The sequence below is a fragment of the Melanerpes formicivorus genome, unplaced genomic scaffold, assembly GCF_026170545.1.
Source record: "Melanerpes formicivorus ecotype bairdi unplaced genomic scaffold, bMelFor1.0.p_v2 SCAF_12, whole genome shotgun sequence".
NCBI lineage: Eukaryota > Metazoa > Chordata > Aves > Piciformes > Picidae > Melanerpes > Melanerpes formicivorus.
This window is the reverse complement of record NW_027142364.1, coordinates 11952295-11971175: the sequence shown is the minus strand read 5'-3', so window position 1 is coordinate 11971175 and position 18881 is coordinate 11952295. Positions and strand designations below refer to the sequence as shown.

At 39.5% G+C, this 18881-nt stretch overlaps 1 protein-coding gene across 5 annotated transcripts in view; it reads right to left on the bottom strand.

Moving 5' to 3' along the window:
* Nucleotides 1-18881, bottom strand: part of ARMC8 (armadillo repeat containing 8) — a 66499-nt gene that overhangs the window by 9862 nt on the left and 37756 nt on the right. For all 5 annotated transcript variants that reach the window (XM_068145383.1, XM_068145385.1, XM_068145384.1 and 2 more), the window contains 8 exons: nucleotides 17758-17838; nucleotides 14632-14707; nucleotides 14451-14541; nucleotides 10148-10208; nucleotides 5314-5514; nucleotides 3361-3456; nucleotides 1874-1956; nucleotides 1497-1578 (listed from right to left, as the gene is read on the bottom strand). In XM_068145383.1, the coding sequence (XP_068001484.1) occupies nucleotides 1497-1578; nucleotides 1874-1956; nucleotides 3361-3456; nucleotides 5314-5514; nucleotides 10148-10208; nucleotides 14451-14541; nucleotides 14632-14707; nucleotides 17758-17838 (771 nt within the window). The remainder of the gene's footprint in view (nucleotides 1-1496; nucleotides 1579-1873; nucleotides 1957-3360; nucleotides 3457-5313; nucleotides 5515-10147; nucleotides 10209-14450; nucleotides 14542-14631; nucleotides 14708-17757; nucleotides 17839-18881) is intronic.

The following is an 18881-nucleotide window of genomic DNA, read 5'->3' as shown; positions in this document are numbered from 1 at the left end:
TCATTCTTTGTTATGAATAATTTTGGATGGCTTGGGATAAATATACATGTTTCTGACTTCAGCTTATTTAATACAAATCAAAAGCAACAACTGCCAGCAGCTGTGTTTACACAGAAATCTGACATCTACATTTGCAGGTTGTTTTTAACATACGGCCCTGTTTTGCTCCTAGCTGTGCTTCTTCAAGCAGTTCTGTCATTTTTCTCTTCAATATTTTCATCTTTCGCCTTTCTTAAACTTTTAAAATAATCAACCTATTCCCTCGAAGCCCTTTCACGTGATGATCACGAGTAGTCTGGCACAGGACTATTACACTATAGTGATAACAAAACTCACATGATCAAACCTCCCTTCTAAGTCTAATGAATTGGATATCCATGGATCAGTATCAACTCCCACACGTACACTCTCAGAAAATAATTTCCCCATCATTTCTTTTATGAAACTGTAAGGAAAAGTAGGCTCATACTTGACAGCCTCTAATTCATGGCAAGCAACATAACAGACTAAGAGAGCTTCTTGGCCTGTATCCAGCAAGATGGCCAGAGGATGTAGTGCAACTAGTGAGTCCGTAGCTTGTGAAAACTAGGACATAAGCTGAACAGAGGAAGTCAGGCCTGAATAAAGCATCACTGAGCACAACAACCAACCAGCTTCTTCCAGACTGAAGCTTTGGAGAATCAGCTCATACAGCAGCCTTGTTAGCAGACTCATCAGTTCATTTCTGCAGGCAACACTTCCTTTGGACTGGCTCTTTTATTTCTGAATAGACTCAAGTTTGCCTCAGGTGATTCTCATGGATGTCAATACTGACCAAGCATTCAGGCTTCTCACTAGCAGACTTGGTCTGTTCCCCATTTTTGAGGTCTAAAAGACGTTGAAACTGAGAAACGAAGTTTATCTGCACTTAATGACACTCACATTACATACATGCCTTACATATTTTGATGTCATTCAACCTTGTGAACAATTGCATTATATTAAAATGTCTCTTTTTTAAAGGCCTTGCTGAGCTCTTTGGCTTCAGCTTCTACAATGAGATCCAGAAGGCAGAGAATTACAGGAGAAAATGCAGATATAAATTCTGTTGTGGGGCTTACAAACCAAGTCTGAAATACACGATCCAGCGTGAGTCTGAAACTACAAGAGATATAGTCCTCCTAGTGCTCTGTATCAATATTAAGGATAACTCAAGTCTGACCCACTGATCACTCAGGAAAAAAAAAAAACCAACAAACAAAAACCACCACCCCCCCAAACCACCCACACACAAACAAAAAGGCAACCAAAAAAAAAATCAAGTATGGACCGCAGTTCCCCCTGCTGGGCTTGCCTTTTGTTGACTTATGACTCTTAGGAAAAGGTAGTGGAATTTTGATTTCCAGGTAATTCCTATGATAATTCCACAGAAAGTTATGCAGATTGAACAGACACTGCATCACCCTTGAATGGAACACAATACCTCAGTAGCTGAGACCTAACTTTTCTTTACTTACCTTCATTAAAGGTTTCCATACAGCATGATCCTGAAAACTTGTCCTGAGCTGCTGTACAGAACGGGACAAACTGTGCAAACATCTGTAATGGAAGAGAAACCTTCACTGTGAAACACACACACACTCACATGTACAGTACTGTCATACACACATTGCTTCCACATAAAGATTCAGCTTAGAATTTACTAAGTAGTAGTAGAAGAGAAAAAAGGAAGTATTGTACTAGTCCAGGATAACTTCTTCCTCTTCCTATTAAAATTTCCAACAGTAGAAATTACTTCAGTTTAGCTTTTGAAAAATTAGCAGAAATTCTAACAGGTACAGCATCAGACTAGGACAAGACTGAAGTATTTGTATGAAAGAGAAAAGCCTCCTACCTGACTGCAGCTAATCGCACCTTGATACTAGACTCAGACAACCCATTAACAATACGGTCCATCATATTTTCAGTCTCAATGATCTGGAGCAGAAAGGAATTAATGTTGTATGAAGACAACAGTGAACATTTATGGGTTCTTTGGTTTTCATCTGCAACATTTTAAATATTGCATATAAAGCCTTTTTGCTAAAAACAGCAAGCCACACCCTCCTCCCAGATTAAGGGCAAGTCTTGTGTATCTGCAGACACTGTAGGAAAAAAAGCCTACAGCCTACATTCTGTGCTCTGCTACTGCTTTCAAAATGAGTTTAATAATCATCAAGAAATAAGAGGGTCATATAACCCTTAATGTAATTTTAAAACAAAACACAGCATGTGTACACAATATATACAAGCAACAGATTAGAGACACCTTGTAAAGCCATCTGGAAGAAAACAGAGTAGTTCACCTACCATAGTTAAGACATGACCAGAACCAGCACATAAGGCTGAGACAACAGGGAGTTAATACTATGATGAAAGATGGCTTTCATATAACAAAGCAACTTCTGTCATGTACACACCCATCACTTATTACAAACAAATGTTGGATGTGTAAACAAAGGATCCTTGCTATTAACTAAAGAAGTTCATCCTGCAACAAAGGAGAAATTTATGGGTTTGAATTCTGGAGACCCTGAAAGGCTGCCCACTGATAAATCTTTCTGATCATTAACTTTTCAATAACGTGTTTTCCCATCTCCTTCTTGACTAGATCTTTCTTCCTTCAGTTTTTCCTCTTTAACAGTAAATAAACTCAGAAAATCCTCCTGCCTGCATGCTTGACATAACTGCCTAATTTTAAGAATGCTGCTTTTATTCATTCATTGTTTAATTTCTCTTCACTTTCCACACATATAATAAACTATATGAGTGTTCCTATCAGAGAAGAGAGCTGGATGATGTTTGAACAGAGTTTGTTATCCCTCACACAACTCCTTTGTTGTGACAGTGTGAGCTCCCTTGGTCACTTCAGAACGTGGACCAAATTTTGGCATTGCTTCCCAATACAATTAAGGGCTATTTTTGAAAAAACCATTTGCTTTCTAAGAGGATACATGACAACAGAGGTATATTCTGTCTCTCAGAACACGGGTCACACAAATTACTCATGACAATAATATTCTTGCACAAATTATGAGTATCTAGGACCACAACATGTTCAAAGACAACTTACTGTGAAAAATCTAGCTCATCACTGTGAAGATGTTTACACAAACTTCAGTTTTACATTTTGTTGCAGCAAAACATCCATTGTTGTTCAAACTCTACGCACAGAAAGTGCAATCTTAAAAGTTTATATTCATGCAAGCAGGAAGAGAGACTACTTCAACCTATTTACACCACAAACATAACAAATTAGAAGGGTACAAATTCTTGCACTGCCTTTCAGCCTAACCTTCACCTCCATCTTTGCCTAGTGGCTAACGCTTTTCACAGGTTCACCTTTTTTCGGATGTCTTCATCATTCGCTCCCAGGGAAGCATAGAGCTTAAAAGCAGCCTGGCGCAGTTCGTGGGCATGCTTCAAATCATGGTCAAGCTATTTAAACAAAGCACAGACATCAAACTTAGACACTCAAAAAACTATAGGCTTTAAATTCTTATTTGATGCAAACTAGTGCTTTTATTTACCACACCAAGGGCAGCCAGAAACACAAGTGAACTGGTCTTCCATTAGCTGATGTCCACCTTTACCAACCAAACTCACTAACTGGTTTATGAATATGGGTCATTTCTCTGCTGAGTTACGGATAAGCCAGTCTCAACAATTTGAAGCCAAAAATATTTCATCAAGTTACAACCCTATCCATACCATATTCTGGCAAAAATCATTATTATTTATCCTACAGAAACTTACAAGAAGAAGACTGGAAATGTGAATACAATTGGGAAAGAATCAAGGGAACCTTTATCAAGAGACTGAAACAGAAGCATGAACCAAATCTAGTCTTTCAAGGGACCTTCATTTTAAGCTGGATGTTTATTTCCAGCTTCTGCTATAAAGGACAAAAGTTGTTTTGGAGGTTTCCAGAAGGTAGGTTCTTAAAAACAGGTGCTACAGGGGTGGATTAAGGTGATGCACCACTGGATAAGCTGCTCAGTAACCAGGAAAAGCTGCTCAGGGATATGATAATTAATAGAAGCACTATCTATATGGATCATAAAAAGTTCCCAAGATGCATGAGAAGTATGGAGTATGGAGCAAGAGTATGGAGCCTTGACTTCAGGAGAGCAGGCCTGGAGGAGCAGATTGGGTGTACCCTGGATTGTTCAGCCAGGAGAAGAGAAGGTTGAATGAAGACCTACAAGCAGCCCTCCAATTCCTAAAAGGAGGGCATGGAGCCAGAATCTTTATGGAGGTGCATAGCAAGGGAAGGAGAGTCAAGAGTCACATCAAAACAGGAGAGGTTCTTACTGGATATAAGTAAGAAATAAAAACTCACTATTAGAACTGTCAAACATTGGAAGGGATTGCTGGGAGAGGTTGTTTCATATCCATTCTTAGCAGTTCTTACAAGCCAACTGGACTTTTAAGCAACCTCAGCGCTCAGAGCGCTGACTCTGAGCAGAAAATTAAGACTTGCAGACCTCCTCCTGTTCTTTCTAGTGGGAATGATCCTACGATTCCAAATGCCCTCAAAATTCTGTACCAAAACATTCCACAAACTGATGTAGTATTTGAAGTCTACACAAAATCCCAGAAAAATGCTAGTACTAAGCAGCAAAGCACCAAGATAAAGAACCGTCAAGAATTAAGCTGTATGAGTAATTCTCACTGGTGCAGCTGTATTAGAACAAAACCTATTAGATCATGGTTAAAAATACTTAAAACAGACAAGTAATCTGTTTGGCATGGCCTTCACATAGATTTTACCTTACAGGGTGTAAGGCAGAAGATCCTTTACGAAGTAAACACTCTGGTTTCCCAGCTGACTGTTGTTACAGACTTTCTGAACATTCAAAGCAGTGCCATAATATTTATCATTGCCATGCTCACATCTGGAACCTGGTAATTTTTTTGATTACTACAATCAGTGGCCATTACTCCCCAGGCAGCTGCTAAACTGCCTTCTGCTTATTTAATTCTACACTGAAAATATTTTTTAATACATCTTTAATTTGCATTTTTACATAGAATTAAGGCACCTCTAAAGAATCAGTCCCATTGTATACAAGCCAGACTACCTCTTGGCCCTAAAACAGTCACACATAGAGAAACCAGGGCTCTGTAATGCACTTTTTTGGGGTTCTTTCTAGAAATCAGACATGGCAAGAGGACAAGTGAATAGGAGGAATTCCAACATAAGTTTGAAATAGAACACAAATATACCCTGAGCCCATTCATTACTGCTTTTGCACATTTTTCAAAGCTTCAGATCTGGGCAGGTAAACATACCCTCTTGATATCAGTGATTGCACTCACTGAGCTGGGATACTTGAAGTAGTCAGCAAGCATCACAATGAGGTGGTCGGTAATGCTGGCAATTCTTTGGAGCTCCACATCTGTTTCAATCAAGTAGGCCAATGTTTCTGCTCCTTCTACTCGCTCCTCCAGCAGTCTTTCCTTACTACACATTCGAACCAGACATGGCAGAGTCTGAAAAGTTGAAACATAAAATAGGAGAAAAAATGCCACCACTGCTTGGTGCAGCTATGTTCAGAAAGAAGATCACAAAACCAGTGGAACAGCTATCCTAGAGCAATTCTCAACAATATTCCTTAGATCAGTACCTTCAGACAAAGCATTTCAGTGTTTTTTAAAGGCTACAGACATAGAAATTGCTCAGTACACAGTAGGCTCAGAAATTCTAAGGACACCGTAAGTTACTTTCAATTAACTTCTTGTGCAGTCAGAACTAGTCTGCATGAATGCAATGTTTAGAAGTGACCATGGTCAAAGTTCCACAAAAGCTAAATAGAATAGAATAGAATAAACCAGGTTGGAAGAGACCTTCAAGATCATCGCGTCCAACCTATCATCCAACACCACCTAATCAACTAACCCATGCAACCAAGCACCCTGTCAAGTCTCCTCCTGAACACCTCCAGTGACGGCAACTCCACCACCTCCCCGGGCAGTCCATTCCAATGGGCAATCGCTCTCTCTGTGTAAAGCTTCCTCCTGACCTCCAGCCTGAACTTCCCCTGGCACAGCCTGAGACTGTGTCCTCTTGTTCTGGTGCTGGCTGCCTGGGAGAAGAGACCAACCTCTGCCTGTTTACAACCCCCCTTCAGGTAGTTGTAGAGAGCAATAAGGTCACCCCTGAGTCTCCTCCTCTCCAGGCTAAGCAGCCCCAGCTCCCTCAGTCTCTCCTCATAGGGCTTGTGTTCCAAGCCCCTCACCAACTTCGTTGTCCTTCTCTGGACTTGTTCCAGCAAGAGTAGCATAGTGTAGCAAAGAAGTACTTAACCTCTCCTCCTCTTTTGCAATCTAAGGTTAACTAAGGACAATGAAGACTAATCTCAGGGCTTGACCCATGCAGGCTGCTAGGAGTAGGAGGGAAGGGAGCACTATCCCTAACTGGTATATTTGGCCAACCAGAAATTTCCACTTGGAATCCAGGTCCATTCTGTCTTACCCGATATAATCCCCCTCCTTGGATACATTCGCCTAACATTTTTGTCACACTTTCTCTACTCTCAATATTAAAGTCAAGAAAACCTTTCTTTACTTTAAGCTCAGTGAAAAGCACTTAACTCTGGAAACACCAATTCTCCGATGGATGGAACTATTCACTCAAGCCTCACCAAACAGGAATATGAAAGTGGTTGAGGTATAATGTGAAGGTTTTTGCTTGTGCAACTTCATGGGCTTCCACAGAAATACATTGGTAGAAAACGTTTCATAGTTATGTTTTTGGGATCTGAAATAACATTTATCCATTGGCAATTCAAATCATTAAATAGGTAAAATTCTTCTCTCCATTCCACAAGTAAGGAAGCAGTGTTACAGGACTTGATGCAACCACAAGGATTACCATTTAGATTGTGAATCTTGCACCTAAGCCAGCTAAGCCTAAGCACCTGCTCTCCATGTACCTGTCACTTAAAAGACATCAGGTAAGACTTTCAGCCTGAACAGCATTTAATACTATACTTTTAATTCTACAGAATTCAGAACTCTCCCATAATGATTAAACATCATCAGTTTCAATTACCAGGCTGACAAAGTTTTAAAACTGAGTTCAGCATAAAATGAATCATGAAAGTTGTTTATAAGCTCTCCATAAACATTACATTCAGGTTGAGTAAGAAAGAAAAAAAGCGGAATTCCATGTCTAAATCACAAAAATAATGCGCTTCCCAATTCTTTCCAAGGTTAAATGGCCTGAAAAGAGCTGTTTCTTGGAATTCTAGGACAAAATGTTAAGTCACTGGCAGCAAGTATCCAAGGAACACAAATCTCATACTTCTTAACTTTTAGCAATCCCCTATGTTTAAAATTAAACAAAATCAAGAAGTCTGAAGACATATTTTAACTGTTCCATTAGCCCTATAGGTCAGTATGACCAAGTTCATGGCAGAGGAGTGTTAGAAGTGCATTACAAAGAGCTACAAAGCATATCTGACCTTTTCTGGTTAGCTGATAGAAGTCTGTAAATGGACTGTAAGATGAAATACTTAATTCACGTGGTATTGCTGGGATGTGTTACATGAAGTGGATAAGGTGTCATTTTTGTTATTAGGATTCCAAATCAAATCCATGATTTACCAGCCTTCTCTGCCTGCTCCCCACCCCAACTGATTTTATTTTTTCATGTGTAACAGGCCAAGCCCCTACTCAAACTGGGCAAAGAGAGCAAATCAAAACCATTTTGGAAACTCACATCCCTTGACTGTCCTCCAAATGAAGAAAATTTGATAGCAAAGGGTCAAAGTTGTCTTCAACAATTTCTGAAATCTAAAGAAGGGTATTGCTTTAATTCACTAGAGATCAAATAATTAGTGATTGGATTTACCACAGACTGAGACAGTATGTTATCTTAAAACTACAAGCTCTTGGAGTGACCCAGAGGAAAGGCAGAAATTACCTGAATTGTCTGAACAAGGCAAGAAGGTTCTGTGCCTTCCTTGCATCCTCACTCTTTCATCTATACTCAAGTATTACAAGAAATTTTAGTCCACAGCTTAAACCATGTATCTGTCCTGCTGCAGCTTCCATTAAAAAGAAAGTGCTCCTATTGCTGTGGGCTGGCAAGTAAACCAGGTCATAATGTTTTGAAAGGACTGTAGTTATACATCTGACTCAGGTGGCAGAGCATGCACAGCTCCATGCAAAGGGTTAGCAGCCAGCTTGCAGCGATAACCTGCCTTTGCCTACAGCAGTAGCTCCCTTTTCTTCTCCACAGAGCAGGACAGTTCTGGAACTCACATATCCTTACCAGGACATAGCCCAGCGTTAAGCAGACAGTGACAGATTTCTTAATTAAAATTCTCAAAAGAAGAATGAGGTTTACAGAAGTGAAATGGCTTGGGAGTATGGAATTGTCATCCTCAATTTGCACATGTTTTAAGGAGAAAGAAGAAAGATCAGAGTATTGGACAGTCAATCTGGAAAAAAATAAGCAGGAGAACAAGGAAGAAGGATGCAGCTTGGCTTCCTCACTTGCTTTAAGGCCAGATGCCTGTGCAGAAGGCATGTCAGCATCAACACTGGAATGAAGTGCATTCTGGACTTCCTTGTGTAACAAGTTAAGAGCTTTTTTATCAACTAACACGTGGATTTCTCATTTGTTATTACCTGAAATGATGGACAGCAAAATCCCACTAACAAAAGCTGTAGATATGCCACACTCTACAGCCATGGATACCCAAAGGAAGTTTTCTCATTGCACTGTCTTCCATACAACCTACTCTTTCCCCAGTATTACCAAAGAGTAGGACTAAGGGACAGCTCTTGACAATTTGGTTGTAGCTTTCCAGTTTAAAGCATAAGCTTGCAGGAGTCATCAGGGGCATGGTTAGAGAGCAGTAACCAGTAGCCTTTAGTGGGCACTACTTGGTGCTTTGTACAGTACACACAGCTATCTGCAGTGCCATGGGCTTGCAGTACAACCTCTGGGCACACATGCGCTTATTAGTTGTTAGTCTGTTCGCAGGAGAACTGACCACCACAGAGGGATCTTCATAACCAAAGACAAAGAACTCTTGCAAAAGTCACTTGGTCTCAGATCACAAACCACCAAATCCTGATATTTACTGATTAGACCCTTCACTTGTTAAGCTCACTCCAAGAAAGCACGTGGTCTTCTCAACCTCAGGAGCCAGCAGGGGGGGAGTATAATATACACACAGACATGTATATATATATACACTCTTAAGGTATTTAAACTGCATTTCCATAAGTCTGAATTATTTTTTATTTATTCTCTGGAATGAAGGATACTAAAAACATATTAAAAGTTTTGAAGTCTGCCAGACTACTACAATAATTACCAAAGAAAGCAAACATGCTTTCTTATGGCAGTATTACAGGAGTATTTCACTGACTCCTAGCAGAGCATTATTACCTGATCTCCAGCTGCTATGGTCACTCATCAACAGCTTCCCCCCCCCACCATATGTTTTCTTTTTCCTTTTGACTAGCTTTAGAAGTGTGACTATTTAGAAAGACTAAATTCCTATAGAATATTATGAAGTTTACTGCATTTCCTTGCAACATCACAGGCAGTATTAAAGAAAAAAATCCAACCAACCAAATCCAGTGTTTGAGCGTGGCAGTAACAGGGGTTTTTTTCGGGTAACAAATTTCCCTCAGCGAACTATGAAGCAGAAAACTATGTACAAAGACACTGAAAACTGAGAAACCACCTGCTTGTGACAGGCTCCACATATAGATTGTGCAAGTATTCTGACTCCAGCCTTGTGAAATCAGCTGTTGAAAGTCAAACCAGAACCTTCATGTACAGAGAGCAAGGCAGCAATGTTGTTTCCACGTTACTAAAAGGATTACAAACCTCAAATGGATCTGTGTCAAACTCTGGGTTATTTATTCCTGGATACTGACCTTTTAAGTATGATTCTTTATTTAAAACTTCTTTTAAAAGCCATGCATAAAGACACAAAGGGAAACTATGGAACTAATTAAAACAAAAACAAAACAAAACAAACCAGGAGTACCTGGTGCTTTGAAATCTTTAGTGCAACAGGTTCTGTGCTGCATTTTATAAGGCAAATAAAACCAGGATAGCCCTAGGCAAAGAAAACATTTTGAACAGAAACCTGCTCACCTTAAGAACGATGCAAGAATCGTCTGTCCGTATTGCTCCAGCTCTGCACATGGAAGTAAGGCTGCAACAACATCATGAAACAAACATTCAGCTATCAGTGGGTTCCATGCTCTTAAGTAAGATTTTGTGGCAACCAACTGTCTAACGAAATGTACCTCCTGTGTTCTGCCTTTCTTTTTAATACATATCAAAAGAAGTGTGACCAGCAGGAAAAGGGAGGTGATTCTCCCTGCTCTGCTCTCATGAGATCCCATCTGGAGTACTCTGTCCAGTTCTGGTGCCCCCAGCATAAGAAGAACGTGGAACTGCTGGAGTGGGTCCAGAGGGCCACAAAGATGATCAGAGGGCTGGAGCCCTATGGGAACAGGCTGAGAGGGCTGGGGCTGTTCAGCCTGGAGAAAAGAAGGCTTAGGCAGACCTTAGAGTGGCCTTCCAGTTCCTGAAGGGGGCATGTAAGAAAGCTGAGGAGGGACTTTTTACAAGGACTTGTAGTGATATAATGACAAGGAATGGATTTAAGTTTGAGGAGAGTAGATTTAGACTGGGTATCAGAAAAAAAGTCCTTACCAGTAAGAGACACTGGAACAGTTTGCCCAGGGAGGTCATGGACACTCCCTTCCCACAGGTATTCAAAGGTTGGATGAGGCCTTGAGCCATCTGGTCTAGTGGAAGGTGTCCTTGCCCGTGACAGGGGCATTGGCACTAGATGATCTTTAAGGTCCCTTCCAACCCAAACCATTCTATGATTCCATGATATGCATTTTCTAGACACCAAACAAACTACTCCAGGCGTAATTTTAAGCAGATTTCCAATGCAGAACATCTTGCTGGAACACACATCAATACATATACCACACAACAGTTGAAAAAGGTCTAACCATCAAACTCAACTGATCCACAAACCTATTTGATAAAAATAGAAAAATTAACAACTTACATTCATATAAAAGAACACTATACATAGACCTGTCCTTTACTGCACACAGCACAGGCAAGCACTGAAAGCAATCAAGATAATCAATACAGGGTTGGTAGCTGACAGCTTAGAAACCAGTCAAGCTTTGCATTAGCCTACATAACGTGGTAGTGTTACGATGCTTGTCCACAGGCATGCCTTAGAACTCTGCTGCAATGTGCACATCCTTGCTAATGATGAACCAAATTAAGTCTCTGACACTGAAGTAAACGAGCATTTGATCTTTATTAGAGAGTAACTTAGACAGGGTATGACAACTCCAAGGTCTCCAACTGCAGTGCAGACAAACGCAAAAGTTGCTTTGTTAATTTACCTATTTGCATGCTCCAAGATACCAGAAATGTGAAGCAGTTCTCCACCAATAAAAGTGGTTAACAGGTTTGGGTTTTTTCCAGCTCCAGCACAAGGAAGTGAAATGAAGCTGGAGGAGAACAGCTTTGCATTTGGTGCAGGAACAGTCTAGTATATTTTGTTTCTGCTTTTTAACTAAGCCATTGTAACTGGCTTTTATGCCACAGGTGAGGTTAAAGACATAACTGAATTTCAGTAAAGGTGAATTAAAGCTAACATTTTCCACCTTTCATTTGGGCAGGTTAAAAGTGTGCATATGGTCAATATTGATTGTTCAGATAAGGAGCAGTAACATGCTAACAGACTGTAACAGTATTATCTTCTACATCATTCCCTGAACTCCTTTCAAGAGTTCTTTCACCTCTTAGAAGGTAACATCACTGATCCTGTTCCAAACACCTACCAGTGACAGACATAAGTAAAATCCCATGGTAGGAAGTCTTTTTACATATTACTTCTCAGAAGACAAAGGGTAACACTTGACTGTTAGCACAGAGATCATTTTACAACCATTCACCTCTAAGCCTTGCAGCCAGTAGCAGGAAATACCCATTTGTAAACCTGGACAACCAGGAGGAAAGCACCCATCCTGCAGTTGCCACTTAGTCCAGCCAGACCCCCTTTGCCAGGCAATGCAGCTTTATTTCAAACATGAAATACATTAAATATATTTTTACTTCAAATAGGCTTGGCTTAGCTAGAAAAAAAATCAGGTAATTTAAGTGGAAAAAGGTTACTGCTCCACTGTAGCTGCAAATCACACTCCTAAGAGGCTTACAGCTTTCCCTGCATGGCTACACTGCTCTTCCAGTGCAATTAAGAGGTACTTGGTTCTACTTCAATTGTTGAAAAACAAAGAGAAAGTCTTAAGATAGCCTTGTATGTCAGCCTGGATTCCAACAAATTTAACACAAGGCTTCACAAATCCATAAACGCACCTTCTACATCCATGTTGCAAGAACACTGCTAACATACCAGAGAGTAACTGCAGATTCATTGACCAAAGCTGGCAAGGGAGAAATGAAGTCTGATTTTGAAGCAAGAAAAAAAATAAAGATTCCAGACAATTTAACTTCCTGCTCTCATTAGGAAAAAAAAGAAAAGAAGAGCAAGTCTTACTTGGAGGGAAGCAAGTAGGGAATGGACTTAGAGAAATGCCAGAAGCTCTTTGCAAGTCCCCAGGACTGTCGTGAATCTGAGGCCTTGAGTGTCCTGCTAAGGATGACTGCCTGTGGACTAATTGGAAACCCAGGATAACTATTTACTTTCCATTTTCCTGTAATTTTCTTTTAAACTTTTCACCATATCTTTTTATTCCATGCTTTCAAAGGTCCACTTGAGCCAAAGTACTGCAAAGCAACCGCTAAAGATGAGATTGTCTACCCAAATTCTTTCAATTTGAAATAGATCAGTAAAAGAATACTAACAGATCTGGGAATGTTGATCCCAGAATGAGACAACAGTCCAGAACCAGAACAATTAGTTTCACTCCAGCCTGCCGTGATGACTTATCAACTGCTTTGTGTCTCAAGATGAGCAAAGTAAGTAATTTCTAATACTTAATTCTCTATGTTCTCTCTGAATTCTCAAAGAAAAACATAAATCAAACAACAGAGACTGCCACAAAGTAGTTAAATTAACTTGCCTTTTTCATTAAGAATCACCTAACTAAACTAGTAAAACTAGATTCCATAGACCAATTTGTGGTTGGAAGGGAGCATGGAAGGTCCCCAGACAGAATTCCCACATGGACTGGGGTTACCTAAGACAACCCCCACACACATACACATCTTCATAACTGCTTTTATGACTGCCAACAGTACACAAGAGGCAATCCTACTTGGACCATTAGCCCCTCATCCAGAAACAAAAGCCTGTGCACTGAGACAAGCATCAATGAAATATCAAATGAGTGACCAAACTCTTGAGTTCTGTTTAAATTTTAGCAGTTTAAAGTCAGGGATAATTTTATCTCTTTATGTAATTTAAACATTAATTTATTCCATTATTATCAACACAACAAAATTAAAAGGGAGTCAACTCACAGCTTACAAAGTAAGCATAAACCCAGTGTTGCTGCCAGGAAACTTGGTCATGTCTTGTCACAAGGTAGACGATCATTATGAATATGAACACACAGAAATGTGCCCACACCAGATGAGAAAGTTTTATTTGGACTACAAAATTAATAGCATCAATTCTGCTATATGAATTTATTTGAAGCTTAAAGATTAATCTTTTTTAATTGAAACAGTTGGGAAGGGGGACTAGCTCTGCTCTCTCATCATCTTCATGCATACAGTTCTCAACATAACAGCCTCAGCCTCCTGAAGGAGTTGTCCAAATCGGTGGTGCAACAAGGACATTAACTTGTACTACATGATGATGTTTCAGTGTCATACTCTGGAAGGGCATAAAATTGACCACAGCCAACTCAAAGTAAAACATATCACAAAATCCATGCTACTTCAGAAAACTGAAGTTCAGCTTATGAGAAGCCCTACATCTGAATACATTTCTGACAAAACTGTTGCCCAGCAACATTTTTTCCTGTTTATGTACAGCAAAGAGCAAAAGTTATGCTAGATAAATTATCAGAATCATAGAATCACCTCGGTTGGAAAAGACCTTTAAGATGATAGAGTCAAATAATGGTTGGACTCGACCAAGTCTGCTGCTAAACCGTGTCCCTCAGCACCACATCTCCATGTTTATTAAATACCTCCAGGGAAGGGGATTCAACCACCTCCCCAGGAAAGCCTGTTCCAGCCTTTGGGAATCCTTTCAAGGAAGAAGTTTTTTCTAATATCCAATCCAATTAACAGCTTCTCCAACAATTTAGACAACACAAATACTATTTACAGTTATTCTTAAGATTTTAGATCACATAGTACTTTGCAACAAGCAAAATGGGAACAGTTCAAAAGTAGGCATGACATTGCATACTATTTTATTATCATTTCTGCTGAAAAATACCATTTGGCTGACGTGAGCTGCATTTCAATAGGCTTGTCTCTTTGTAACATCTTCACAAAAATTTGCGGTAACAATTCTCCATCAACCGACACTGCAAGCAACAAAAGAGAACTCTGAGTAATTCTATCTCACCCAGGCAGTAAAATGAGCATCAAATTAGCAACAGCAGCACTATACTTACCATTTACAAGAGTCATTGATACCTGTGGATTTTCAAAGGCCAGAACTGAGAAGCATTTCAATGCTTGCATTCGAACCTGTGGAAAAACAGAATATATGTGAAGTATAAATGGAAATGCAAATGTGTAATTGTAAGTATAAATGAAGTAAAAATGTAGGAGCAAAACTGGTCTGTACTGCTGGCATAAGCTTGTAGAAAATAATCCTGTATAATCAGTAAGAAATAAAAGGAAAACGGAAGCATCTGACTCATACCTTGATTCCAGGGATCTCCCTGTTGGAGTTACCCTTCTATAGGGTATGTTTTGACTTGTTTGTGAAAAAGACAAGCAAAGGATAAAACTTGGGAACTAGAAAGAAATACTGGGTTTATTTGGGATGCCTCACAAATGTACAAAACACAGCAACAACAAAAAAAGGGGGGTTCATAACAATAGTTCTTTTTCTTTCCAGGACTCTCAAATATGTCAGAGAATCTGACATACATGTCATTGAGGTTTATATTTCAGAAGCCTTTAAAGATGAGTTTAATAAAATATCTAAGAAGAAGCATCAGGTTAAAGTAAGTCTACACTAATCTTAAAACATCTATATACCATATGTTTTACTGCCATTACAGAGCCCTAGGTATCTTCTATACAAAGGGATTCATTAATTTCTTCACGGTGCATCTTCATCCTCCGGTCCAAAATCCATGTTTGGTTTAACTGAACACTATTTCACAGTTGCCTAGCTACACCAGACTATGAAGTCTTTATAACCTCTTCTTTGACAGAAGGAAGACCAACCATTATCCTCTCTCCTGAAGAACAACCTAATTTAATTCAGACAACAGTCTTCATCTTCTACAGCAGCACGTATTTCAACCTCTGTCCATGTCTTTCCATGTTTTTGTTACCACATCTTAATGTCAAAACAAAGCAAAAGGAGCAAGATTTCAAACTAAAGAATTCCATCACTGCAGACAGCACTTATTGCAAGTTCAGGCCCACCCCACCCTCCCTCAACAAAAAGTCTTAGAAACATTGAAATCCATGGGTAGCCAAAGCAGCACTGACCATCACCCTTCTGTGAATTAATTTTCTAATATTTAATCACAGCCACAGGAAAACCTCTTATCAGCGCAGCCTTAGTCAGAAGGAACAGAGAGCAACCCACTGGGCTTCAGAACTAACACCCTGTTTGACAACACTTTGTTGGCTTGTCACACCATCTACTGACTGCATTGTATGCTTCAAAGCATTAGGAAGCAGATTTTGTATCGAAAAAGCATTAACAAGTCAGACCCACAGCTCATAAGCTGTATTCCTCCAGAAGGAAGTCAGGGCCAGGGCAGGTGGTAAAGGTTCTAACAAGAACAAGTAAAGTCTAGCTGGAAGTTAACTATTTAGAATCATAGAACCATTTCAGTTGGAAGAGACCTCTAAAATCACCAAGTCCAATTGTCAACCCAACACCACCATGCCCACTTGACCAGGTCCCAAAGTGGCATGTCTACACATCTTTTTGAACGCCTCCAGAGATGGTGCCTCCACCACTTCCATAGCCAGCTTATTATTCCAGGGCTTGACAACCCTTGCTGGGAAGAAATTTTTCCCAATGTCCAAACTCCCCTTCAGAATGTACACCTGAAATTTAAAGGCCTGACCAAACTAGTACAGGAGGAAATCAAGAATACACTTCATACATCTCTCCATTAAGACAATACACACACACATTTTTTAACACACATATATACTAACTATATTTGCTTTGTTTTAATGCAGCATTACCTGTATATTGTTGGTCAGAAAAGCAGCTTGAATACTTTACCTTGACCCAATTATTTTAAAACTGCTCTTTGAAAAAATTTGTCAAGGTTCAAAGCTGAACAAAGCCTGGAAAATTCACCTAATGATACAGGGTAAAAAGAAGTCAGCTAATGGAAAAAAGCAAAATATTGCTTGATCATGGTAAAAACTATTAGTAAAGAAAGACAAACCCCCTAAGTTTCTGTCTAACAGAATACTAAAGACCACATACTGAATTTATAAAAACAATAAAAATCCATACCCCTAAACAAACAAAAAGCACTGCCCAAGATTAACAAGCTCTTGAAACTGAGCACCAAATTTCCCTTCACTTGAAATTCTCCTTTGAAGACTGTTTTTACTGCTCAAAGATACTTTACCAAGAATGTTCTGCATTAGGCAGGAGATCAAAATAGAGGGCTCTGTCAACCATGCAATAGCCTACTTTCAATAAAATAAAAATGGCAGGATAACATATTAGACTTTTGGTATTAGATGTTGTAATAAAAATAACTCAAGGTAAATGTAGGTATTCTCAGAATTATGGTATTCACAGTTATGGAGGGGCTGAGGATAAATTGGTATCTTCATATGAAAATCCCTACAAGTTCAAGATTCCAGGATTGGCTTTAGATAGATTTCAAAATTACCTGCAGAGCAGACATCTAATAGCCCTCGAAAAAAACTAGACTACCCAGACGTGTATCAGAGAGCTTTTTACGCATTCAAACATTTTATGAAGTAGTCTACAGGAGACTCCTAAGGCTGTACTTAGGGTTTGAAGTTTTGGCCTTAAACTGAAGAGAGCTAGTCACCTAGAGCTTGACACCTGTACAGTAGAGTATGGTGCTTTTTGCCAGAGGTGCTGCCTTCAGATGGACTTCCAAAACCTAACAGAGAATTCAACTGAGACTCCGGTAAATCAGTGAACACAAAACATAGGTAGCTGGTGCCCTCCACACGCTCCATGTCCATGTTTTCGCAGGTATGACTTCTGTCTAAGACAGCTCACATTTGCTTCACTTGAGAAAAGGAAATTGAAGCTCGTTTGTTGCACAACAAATTAGACCATTTATTGGGTTGCCAAGTGACTGTTCTCCTTTGGATCAATGGCAGTTGGTTCTGTTTTCGGTAATGGTGCTTTAAATTCACAGAGAACGTGAAAACAACAGGTCTCATTCTGACAGAAATCCATACAACAAATAAAACCAACTGTTATTCCAGAAACACACATTATACCACTCTGCAGTTCCAGTTCATATGCACAGTTTCTATAATCTTCATTTGGATTCCCTTCATAAATAGACACAAAACATGAAATAATGTTCATGTCTTACTTTATAGGAGGTGGAGACTAACAGATGTGCAATATTCTGAACAGCTCCATGGTTAAATAAGATTGTCTGGTGATCTGGACCCTTCAAAGGAAAAACACAGAACACAGGTTATTCTTTTTAAAAGGGGATGGAAGAAGTTTCCACTATCTGCAACTTAAGCATTAAAGATAGATTTACTAATATTTACTTTGTAATTAGCTGATATACCAACGTTTTAATAAAGAAACAAGTCCAACTCTGATAGCATTTGTCCTGTTCCAGTTGTCATTTCCAATCTTTGCTTCATCAATGAAATCAGCATAGAAAATCAGCATACTGCTGTCTTCACTGACAATATTAAGCACTGTCAACAATTCTAACTTCATAAGACAGAGAATTAACTCTGAAAGTGTTTCCAGACAACGTGACAGTGCTTTAATAACAGATTCACACTTTCCTCCTACATATTATTCTAGTTTCAAACATATTTAGCCATAAATCTAGTCAGCCATCATACATTTATTGACATCGAAGATCCAAGCTGGCACTGGCTAACATAGCACTATTTTTCCAAAGTTTAAAAAGGATTTGGAATTAAACAGAAACACTGGATTTTGCAATAGGAAGGTCTCAGAACTTCTATATCACAAGGCTTGATGAGGCTGGAAAAAGCAACATGAAATCTCAGTGGGGCCTGCAACTATCAATATTCTCTTGTGAAATATGATCTGTAACTTAAAAACATCTCTCCAGAAGCATATTCATGCAGCTATCTTTGTATTATGTGGAGGTTACCATAGAATGCATTGAGTTGGAAGCAGCCTTTAAAGGTCATCTAGTCTAACCCCTCTGCAGAAAGCTGGGACAACCCCAACTAGATCAGGTTGCTCAGAGTCCCATCAAGCCTGATCTTGAATGTTACCTCTTCACTAGGCAACCTGTTCCAGGGTTTCATCACCCTCACAGTAAAGAGCTGCTTCTTAATGTCCTGCTTAAATCTACCACTCTGCTCTAGTTAAAAAATGTTCCCCCTCATCCTTGCACTTGAATCACAACCACCCCAAGCAATGCTCGCTTGGGGAAGTGTGGCTGGAAAGCTGCCTGGCAGACAGGGACCTGGGGATTCTAATTGATAGGCAACTGAA